The following is a 10,255-nucleotide window of genomic DNA, read 5'->3' as shown; positions in this document are numbered from 1 at the left end:
GGGGGGGGGGGGGGGGGGGGGGGGGGGGGGGGGGGGGGGGGGGGGGCTCCAGGACAGTGTGGGGACCCTGTCTGATGTTCTGGAGTGTGGGCCTGATAATGCTCCCATGACATGGTGCCATGGTTCCCTTGGGAGGGCAGACATCTCAGCACTGATAAGATCAGTGGAATCAGGATGAGAAAAGTTGGCTGGAAAAAGACGGAAACCTAAAACAGATCCTGAGCACCTGGTAGAGAGGCCTAGAAAACAGTTACACAATGATGGCTGAAGCCTGGAATGAGGCTGCTGGACAACCTGCTCCAAGACCCAATCAGTGTACATTCATTTAAAAAAAATTTTTTTTCTTCCTTTGAAATCAATAATGTTCCCTCTAAAAAATATATATAGAAAAGTAGAAAAAATGTAATACAGCAGAGCAGTAACCTCATCATCCAGAGATAATCTCTGATAACAAATAGATCATTTTCCATACTTTTTTGTGTGTGTATTTATGCATATATGTAAAATGGAAACTAGATAGATATGCCAAATGGGGTATTATAATATTTTATATTTTTTCCAATTTTAAAATATTGTGAAAAATATGAACACCTTTCCAAGTCATTCAGTATTTTTCTTTTACCTCATTTTTATAAAGGTTGTATAATGTGCCATTACATATTTATGCCATTATGATATTTAACCTGATACACATTTAGGAAGTTCCCATTTTGTTCTATGATAAACAACACTGTAATATGCATTTGTGAAGTTAAATATGTACAAACCTCTAATGATTTCATTATCATAAATTCATACAAATGACATCATTCAGTCAAAGGTTTTTGATACATATAACCACATTTCCCTCCAACAGCTTTTTCTCAAATTATAGCCCCAACACGATCATATGATCATGTCCATTTCTTTGCATCTTTGTCAATATTGGGTATTTTTAGTATTAAAACATATTTGTCTGTTTGAAAAGTGAAAAATGGTATCTCATTGTTTAATTTTCCTACTTCTTTTACTACTGGCTTTTCATTTTTCTTATGTGGTGGTTTATTTATATCTCTGTCCCTTTATTTACATGTTTTAAAATAATTTACAAGAGCTTTTTATATATAAACTATATTCCCTTTTTGCCTGTCTTAAAAGTTGCAAATTTTTCCTCAGTTTGCATTTACCATTCGTCTTGCCTCTGGTAATTTTTATTTATTTATTTATTTATTTAAAATTTTTTTTTTAAAGATTTTGTTTATTTATTTGAGAGAGAGAGAATGAGAGAGAGCACATGAGAGTGGGGAGGGTCAGAGGGAGAAGCAGACTCCCTGCTGAGCAGGGAGCCCGATGCGGGACTCCATCCCGGGACTCCAGGATCATGACCTGAGCCGAAGGCAGTCGCTTAACCAACTGAGCCACCCAGGCGCCCGCCTCTGGTAATTTTTAATATATATACATTTAAAATGCTCTTCCTTTTATGATTTCTGCCTTTTGCATAATGCTTAAAAATCCTTTGACTTCAATAATATTGAATAGAGGGGCGCCTGGGTGGCTCAGTCGGTTAAGTGACTACCTTCGGCTCAGGTCATGATCCCAGGGTCCTGAGATCGAGCCCCGCATCGGGCTGCCTGCTCAGAGGAGAGCCTGCTTCTCCCTCTCCCTCTGCCTGCCGCTCTGCCTACCTGTGCTCTCTCTGTTAAATAAATAAATAAAAATCTTTAAAAAACCTACTTAAAAAAAATAATATTGAATAGATATTCACCTTTGTGTTCTAACAGAGTGGAGTGGAGGAAATGCACTCAGGAATTTGCCCAAGATAGAATCAGAGGACTCAGATAATGGGATGTGTGGGTAATTAAGAGGGAGGAGTCGAGTGTGACTGAGTTTTCAGGCTTGGTAGACTTTGGTGAGGGTGGAACCACTGATCAAAACCAGGAATACAGGAAAAGGAACAAGTCTGTTAGGGTAGATAATGTGTTCAGTTTTGCATATGCTGCACTTGACACGTCTGCCGGAGAGCCTGGTAGAAATGCTCCAGAGGCCATTGGAATAGGGTATGGAATGCAGGAGTAAGGTTGAAGTCTCAAACACAGAGCTAGAAATCACCAGCAGATGTTTGATAGTTTAAAACAACATTTGCTTTCCAGTGCGTATCCTGGGCCAAACACAAGGCGAGGCACGTCACTGCCTAATTTCAATGCAGGTGTCCTAAAAACTTCAGGAGGTGGAAATGATTATCCTCATTTTACACCTGAAGAGACAGGTTTACAAAAAGCTACATTTCTTTATGGAAGTCCTACAGCTGGTTGGTGGTAAAGCTTGAATGTGAAAGCAAGGCAAGTGGCCTGATTGTAGAGCTGAATCCATAGCCTTGTTTGCTCCGTTGCCACAGATGTGGATGAGCTCAGGCAGGGAAAGGCAGGACCCCACAGATGGAGACTAGCACACTTGAGTGGTGGGCTGCAGAAAAAGGAAAGAGCCAGTGAAGGGATCGGGGAAGGAGGCAGAGGGGGAGGTAGAAGGCCATGTGTGTACCTGCTGACCAACGCTCTAACCAAAGTGCAAACATGTTGATGGTAGGGACTTTTTTTTTTAGTTCAACTAGCCAACATATAGTACATCATTAGTTTCAGATGTAGAGTTCAGTAATTCATCAGTTGCCTATAACACCCAGTGCCTATCACATCACGTGCCCTCTTTAATGCCCGTCACCCAGTTACCCCATCCCCCCATCACCTCCCTTCCAGCAACCTTCAGTTTCTCTCCATAGTTAAGAGTCTTTCATCGGGGGGGGGGGGGGCGCCTGGGTGGCTCAGTCGTTAAGCGTCTGCCTTTGGCTCAGGTCATGGTCCCAGGGTCCTGGGGTCGAGCCCAGCATCCAGCTCCCTGCTCTCCCACTCCCCCAGTTTGTGTTCCCTCTCTTGCTGTCTCTCTCTGTCAAATAAATAAATAAAATCTTTAAAAAAAAAAAAAAAGTCTCTCATGGCTTGTCTTCCTCTCTGATTTCTTCCCATTCCGTTTTCCTTCCCTTCACCTATGATCCTCTGTGCTGTTTCTTATATTCCTCAGATGAGTGAAACCATATGATAATTGTCTTTCTCTGATTGACTTATTTCGCTCAGCATAACACCCTCCAGTTCCATCCACGTCGATGTAAATGGTAAGATTTCACGGTAGGGACATTCTTGTAGATAAATCCAAGACTCCACTCCTGATCCTGCCCCTCAAAAAAATTCTGTCATGGTGCTTTGCACATAAATATTCTTTGATGGACATTCTGTCAGTAATTTTCTGGAGTTATCCTCTGAGTGAGGCCATACCAGTCCCTGTATTCCCACTTGTTATGGGCTGGGGGTTCACTCCTAGGAGATCCTGAGTATTATTAAACTGTAGCCTTCTCCAGCATCAGAAGTAGACTCCTTGTTTTATGTTCTCTGCATTTGCTGGATCAGATCACTCCCACAAATGGACAGCATGTCATCCAAATGGAGTGCTGCCTTTTTGCCTGACTTGGTGAGGGAGAGTGCCATGTACACTTTCATGTTTGAAGCATGCATTTTTCTTTTCCTCCTTTATTGGATGTTTCCCTCTATACTTAGGACTTTATAAAACAGATATAGAATCATCGCTCCCCCCCCTTTTTTATAGTCTCGATATCTGGTATAAGAGCAGAAACAAAGCTGGAAAAGTCTGGATCTCGATTTTACCACATGCCAAAGGAGTGTGTAGAGTAGCAAAAGCAGGGATTTGGGAATCATGAGTTACAATTTTCATTCTGTCACTTTGGGCAAATTATTTAAATTCTCTGATCCCCATTTTCCTCATTACAAAGTGGGGATACCTACCAACAATTTGATTGTGAAGGTTAAATAAGTTAAGATAAAGGGCTTGGTGCATGGTAGGCACTTAATACAAGGAAGTTGAAACTCTGAGTCATACTGAATCATTTCACTCTGCGTTCCCAGATGCTTGCCTTTTGGCCATTCCATAGCCCATTTATACTCGTCCATATTGGGTGGGTTAGGAGGAAAATGAATCCCAGCTCAGCCCTGTCTGTTGAAAGCAAGTCAAATGTGTGCAGCTTTAGCATATAAGTTTAGCTGGCAATAAATCTGCTGAAAATGGTTTAGGGCATAATCTGCTTATCTCTGTCCAAACTAAATGGTGGGTTCAAAAACTCACCTGCAATCAATTTCTGATGATAACCAGTAAATATCCCATTATAGTTTCTCTTTCTGAGTAAAAAATCCAACATCAAAATTCTCATAGACTTAGGTGTATTCATTTCAAGCACTTTGCACACAGAATCCATCTTGGCCTCTCTCCAAATAATGTGAAAATGGTTGGCTACTTCCAGATACCTGCTCAGTCCTGAGTTGATACTGGATATAACTCCCATTGCAAGTCAGCACGGGCTTCTGACAAGCTAGTAGGTAAAAAGGGGACTCTTTGAAGAGAATGAGAAATTAGCTCAGCCTTAACTTGGCAGAACTATTTATTAAAATGATGATTTAAGAGATTTTTCAAATGTCACTCTTGGTTGTGGATCTCACTTGAAAGCTCTAAGCCCTCTACTTCAGGAATAAACATTCTTTTGGATAGCCCTGGCTTGTTTCTTTGGTTTGGTGTAATTATTAATAGGTCCTCCTTTCACTCTCAAGAGTCCCGGTTTGGATGATAAATTCTATGGTAATCTTTTACAGGCCTTTTTCAGAAGATATACTGCTTGCATTAATTGAAGAAAAATTACCTTACCTTTCCCCAAACAGAGTCTTTGGTACCCTATCTTGAAGTCATTTAAGTAATTCTTCAGAGCAATCATGAAGAACCATATGAACTAGTGAATAACTCCCTACTGCTCTCTTACTGCTGAAAGCAAATAAGGTAACTTTATAGAGACTCACCTAATGCAACAGCCTGGGAGGGAAACATGCGGGCTTCATGGTTATGTTTGAAAAGCAATTTCCAATTGTTTTAATTAGTTTTGCCACTGAATACGTGCAGGAATATGCACCTGCGTTGGATAGCAAGGGAACGGAGACCTAGAGAAATCTAACTCGGTACTTTCTGGAATGCCATTCCATGCCTGAATTGAGTGCTTTGTGTTTTCATGCAGCTTTTACAGCCTTGAGTCACCTCCCTTCCTGTTCTTCAGGAGAGGGTATACTGTGGTGTAGCAATATGAGGGTAATAAGGTTATCAAAGCATAGCCAGAGATGCTTTAAGAGTTTCTGCGGAAAACGGGTCTCCATGGTGCACACGTGTGGCTGCTGCGAGGAACCCATGGCACAACCCCGCCATTCTCTCTGGAGGGAAGGAGAGCTGGCTTGTCAGGATAAAGCCAGGCATCCTTCTGGATAGTCCCAAGGTATCCAAGGCAGATGGATTCTCAGGTCGGGACAGATGGGTTCTTATGGAGTGTCATAATCTGGGGGTAGAGGGAGGATAGGAGGCAAGGATGTTCGACCTGTTGGCTAATGTCCTTTTCATGTAAAGCTACTCTAGCCTGAATCGAGTTGATATTCTGGCCTCAACTTCCTGGCTCCCTGCTTGCAGCCTAGATCTGAGGGAAGAAAAGTTCAAAGCAAAGCAAGGGGGCACAGAAAGTTTTGCCATCCAAAAAATGTTCTTGGAGAGCCCTTATATCGGGGGCAAATCTGCAGCTGAGGAGAGAACGCAGCCCTGAAACTGGAAGAGAACCGTGGTATGATGTTTGTTTTGAAATGGCCCTTCCACAGTCTTCTCCCTAATGTCTTAATTGGGTGGGGGGAGCAGATGGAATGCAGGATAAACAACACCACAGCTCGGTTAGTGGTGCCATTGTTGGGATGATTAGAATCCGCTGAGGCATCACTCCTGCCGGAAGGTGTCTAAAAGGCCCAGAGTTCTGACATGTGAGTCAGCAGTATGCTCCAGAGATCTTGCAACCCACTTCCCTCATTTTACTTGGGGTCTTTCGGGATTTCACTGAGTTGCTGGCCTGGCAAGCTCACCGAGCCGCTTTAGACTAAAAGATTTAAAAAATATCAACCAAGAGTAATTTTTTCCTGCTGTGAAGAATTGTCATGAGACCTAAACGAATGACTCTGGAAACAAATTGCAATACTTCCTGTCTAGCCAGGGAGCTTGCTCTTTCTGGTTGCCCACTGCCCCTGACAGGGGGATCCTGCCTCCAGGAGAGGCAGGGAGGCTGAAGCTTCAGGTCCTGTTCCTTCATTGCTTCTCGGCCTTTTGGCTAAGATCAAGTGCAGGTCCTGTTCCTTCATTTTGTTTTTGCTTTTTTTTTTGCTTAAAGACCACCCCCCCGCACAACCCCCCCCACACACAATTTTATAAGCTTCTGGTCTCGGAAAACCCAGGTCTTGGTCTGCCTGTCCTACACAATAAATCTCACCATCTGGTGCTTCAACATGCTCCTAATCAGCAGAGGAGAGCAGGTGAGGGTGGGGATGACTCAGCTGGGACAAGGCTGGGAAAACAGGCTGGGGCCTGTGAAACAGTTGGGTCAGGCATAACAGTGAGGGCTGGCTCACATTATGTCTCAAACTTCTACCCCCTCCTTGTTTCCACCACCAGCTCCTTGCCCAGGCCAAACTTGTCTTCAGATCTACAGAGCCAGGATTTTAGATCTGGCGAGGGTCTTTGCCCTTACTGCTCATTTTTCAAGCTCTAAGAAGGGCCTAGGACCTCTCAGGTCTGTGAACTCTGCTCCCTGCAAAATGAAGCCAGAGTGTTGGCCAATACTTTAAGCAGGTAGAATACTTGGTTCAGTCGTTAGATATAATCTGCCTGGTGTGTCCCTGCATGGGTGGAAACCAAAGAAGGATGTCTACCTATCTGAGCATTCAATAAAACACAAACCAGGACAATTCTGCACACCTTCCCTTTGTGCCCTTTATGAGCAAAGCTTCTGAGTTACCCCTGGAGGGGATAGAAAGCTGATAAGATATGATGCCGGTCCCCAGGATTTATGTCAGAGAACATGGTGTGAAAAGCTTGTCCCTTATTTGCTATTAATAACTGCCATTCAGCACCTACTACAGGCTCAGCATCTTATTATATAGTCTCTACTTATACCAACAACTCTAGAAGGTAGATATCCTTATTTTCATTTTGTGGATGTGGAAACTGAGCTCCATAGAGGTTATGTGATTTATCCAGGGCAGGCAGCTGGGGCATCCCTCTGCTTGTGAGGGGCTTGTGGAGGCTGAAGGATAGCATGTGCAGTGTCAGATGAAGACAGAAAGACAGTGGGCCCACCGAACTTCCTCTTCTCTGTTTCACACAAGCCTGTATTGGAATCCCGGTTTTAACACTTTGTGTGGGTTTGGGAAAGCCATTCTCTGTCTTGCTTTCCTCATCTATCAACTGGACAAAATACTTCCTGATACAGTTGGAAAGTTGAAATGAGATAAATGGGGACGTTGCTCAGTTCCTGGCACATTCTGGTACAAAATGACTCACTTTAGTACAGGATGCTCATCACTTAGATCTGCATGCCACTTCCTCAGAAATTGATGTTTTTACTGAATTGTTCTCTTCTCAGAGAGGCCTTTCTTGGCCACCCTACCTAAAAGCCCAACCCCATTCCAACTCTTCATACCTGTTCCCCTACCTTATTTTATCACCGACTAATACGTTACAAATTGTACTTATTTATTTTTGTTTGTCTTGTCTGCCCCTACCCACAGGAAGGTAAAGTTTTTGAGACCAGGAATCTTTGTGTTATTTCAATATCATCCCAAGCACAAATATATATTGGTTAAAAGAATACATTAAAAACATACAAAAAACCCTCTTTGGCTCAGAAAATTGGCTTTTAATTTGGCTTTTTCCTTATTAGTGTTTGATACTGGGTACATTACTTAAAATGTCTAGGCCTCAGTTTCCTTCTTTGTAAAATGGGAAGAATAATGGTATCAATTTTAATACTGCTAGGGTAATAAAGTGATATGTATAAAAACTGGCACATAGCAAGTGCTGGATAAATACTTGCTATTTTTTTTTTAAAGATTTTATTTATTTGTCAGAGAGAGAAAGAGAGAGAGAAAGAGCGAGCACACAAACAGAGGGAGCAGCAGGCAGAGGGAGAAGTAGACTTCCCACAGAGCAGGGAGCCCAATGCAGGACTCATCCCAGGACTCTGGGATCATGACCTGAGCCAAAGGCAGACGCTTAACCGACTGAGCCACCCAGGCGTCCCAATACTTGCTATTGTTATCACTTAAAATAATTTGACTAGTTATTGAAATTGTCTTTCGATGTTGCCCAGAGCTTTTAGGATAAGAGAGGAGAAGGCTAAAAGCCAAGGATGACCTCTGCATTTTCAGCCCCATGGTCCCCCTTGTTGAATAGGTGTGGAAGTGCTCAGTGTTCTCCCTCCAACGCAGGTGACAGGTCTGGATCACCATTATCAGGTCACTGAGGAAGAAAGCAAACTGAGGCTTGCCCAAGGTCAAATGACTTGCCCAGGGCCACTCACCTCAAAAAACCAGGGCATGGGGCGCCTGGGTGGCTCAGTTGGTTAAGCGACTGCCTTCGGCTCAGGTCATGATCCTGGAGTCCCGGGATCGAGTCCCGCATTGGGCTCCCTGCTCGGCAGGGAGTCTGCTTCGTCCTCTGACCCTATCCCCTCTCATGTGTTCTCTCTCTCTCATTCTCTCTCTCTCAAATAAATAAATAAAATCTTAAAAAAAAAAAAAAACACCAGGGCATAAGGAACCCAATCCCCTACCGTGCCTCCTGAAATTGTATTGTCAACTGCCTCTCTTCCAAGCTCTCCCTACAGTGAGGGCTGGGGGTTGGGCTGTGAGCTCTGAAGCCCTGGGTTCCCCCGGCTTGTCCCTTTCATCTCCCGCAATGCACTGAACTTTTCCACACGCAGTTTTCCCGCACAGAAAATATGGAAAAATAAAGCCCACACCTCAAAGCTTCGTGTTCAGGATCACAGGCGAGGAGAGTTCTTCGGAAACTGTAAAGTGCTGCACGAATTACCTTTGCAACAGGCATTAAGACGCGAGCCCCCCACTTGCCAATCCCGGGAGACGCTCCCGTCTCCACCCCCTTCCAAGGCAGCGCGCGGCCGGGGAAAGGAACAGGATTAACCCTGGGCGCCTGTCTGGGCGTTTCTCCAGGCAGCGGGGGAGGAGTTCCGGAGCTCGCCCCCGCCCCGCCGCTCCTCTCCCTGGCGCCCGCACTCGCGCTCCCGGAGTCGGTCTCCCGCCCAGGCCACGGCTGCGCTCCCCGGTCCGGCACAGCACGCGGGCGGCCCGCCAGGATGCAGGCCCCGCACAAAGAGCACCTGTACAAGCTGCTGGTGATCGGCGACCTGGGCGTGGGCAAGACCAGCATCATCAAGCGCTACGTGCACCAGAACTTCTCCTCGCACTACCGGGCCACCATCGGCGTGGACTTCGCGCTCAAGGTGCTCCACTGGGACCCGGAGACGGTGGTGCGCCTGCAGCTCTGGGACATCGCGGGTGAGCACGCGGGGAGGGGCGAGGGCAGGAGGGCCTCGCAGCGGGTCTGCAGTCCCGGCATAGGGGGCTGCGGTCCCGTCCCGGGCGCCGCGCCGCACCGCACCGCACCGCACCAGACTTTTTCCTGGTGGGTTGGAAACTTGGTCTCAAAGAAGACAAAAGTTTTTCTCTCTCGCTGAAACTTCAAGTGCATTCCCCGGCGCGCTGGGGTTGTTGCTTGAATTCCCTCGCCCACCCTCCCCTGGGAATCTCCGGACCCAGTGCGGGCCTCTCCAGGGACCCAGGGAGACAGTGTCTGGAGTTCTCGGTCTCCAGCTCTTTTTCCGGGCGTGGGCGACGCGGCCGGTGACGCGGCCTTTAGTGTCCTGCCAGCCACCAAGGGGGAAGCCCTTAGACCGGTTAAGAGCGGGAACGAGGAGCGTTCCAGGCTAGAGGGGCTTTACCCATCGTTCTTTTTAATCGCTTAGTTTATTCCAACTCTTGCCCCCCTCTCAGTCAAGCGAGTTTGAGGTTCTCAGCTTTGAGGAAGCCAAGGATCTTTGTATGTATGTATTGGGGGCAAAGTATTATTTCTATGTTTCTCTCCGGCTCTCTGTGGTCTATGAAAAGAAGCCTGTGGGGCGCCTGGGGGTTCAGTCGTTAAGAGTCTGCCTTCGGCTCAGGTCATGGGATTGAGCACCGCATTGGGCTCCCTCCTCAGCGGGGAGCCCGTTCTCCCTGCTTGTGCTCTCTCTTTCTCTCTCTGTCAAATAAATAAATAAATAAATAAATAAATAAATAAATAAATAAATAAA

General features: G+C 45.6%; 1 protein-coding gene and 1 pseudogene across 1 annotated transcript in view; both read left to right on the top strand.

Annotated features, from left to right (window-relative positions):
• Positions 1-6,197: 6,197 nt before the first annotated feature.
• On the top strand, positions 6,198-6,287 carry LOC123326351 (annotated as a pseudogene).
• Positions 6,288-9,146: 2,859 nt separating this feature from the next.
• Positions 9,147-10,255, top strand: part of RAB38 (RAB38, member RAS oncogene family) — a 69,181-nt gene continuing 68,072 nt past the window's right edge. The window contains exon 1 of the mRNA XM_021691818.1: positions 9,147-9,461. Within this exon, the coding sequence (XP_021547493.1) occupies positions 9,260-9,461 (202 nt within the window). The 5' untranslated portion in view covers positions 9,147-9,259. The remainder of the gene's footprint in view (positions 9,462-10,255) is intronic.

The sequence above is a fragment of the Neomonachus schauinslandi genome, chromosome 11 (assembly GCF_002201575.2).
Source record: "Neomonachus schauinslandi chromosome 11, ASM220157v2, whole genome shotgun sequence".
Lineage (NCBI taxonomy): Eukaryota > Metazoa > Chordata > Mammalia > Carnivora > Phocidae > Neomonachus > Neomonachus schauinslandi.
This window is presented reverse-complemented; position numbering and strand designations above follow the sequence as displayed.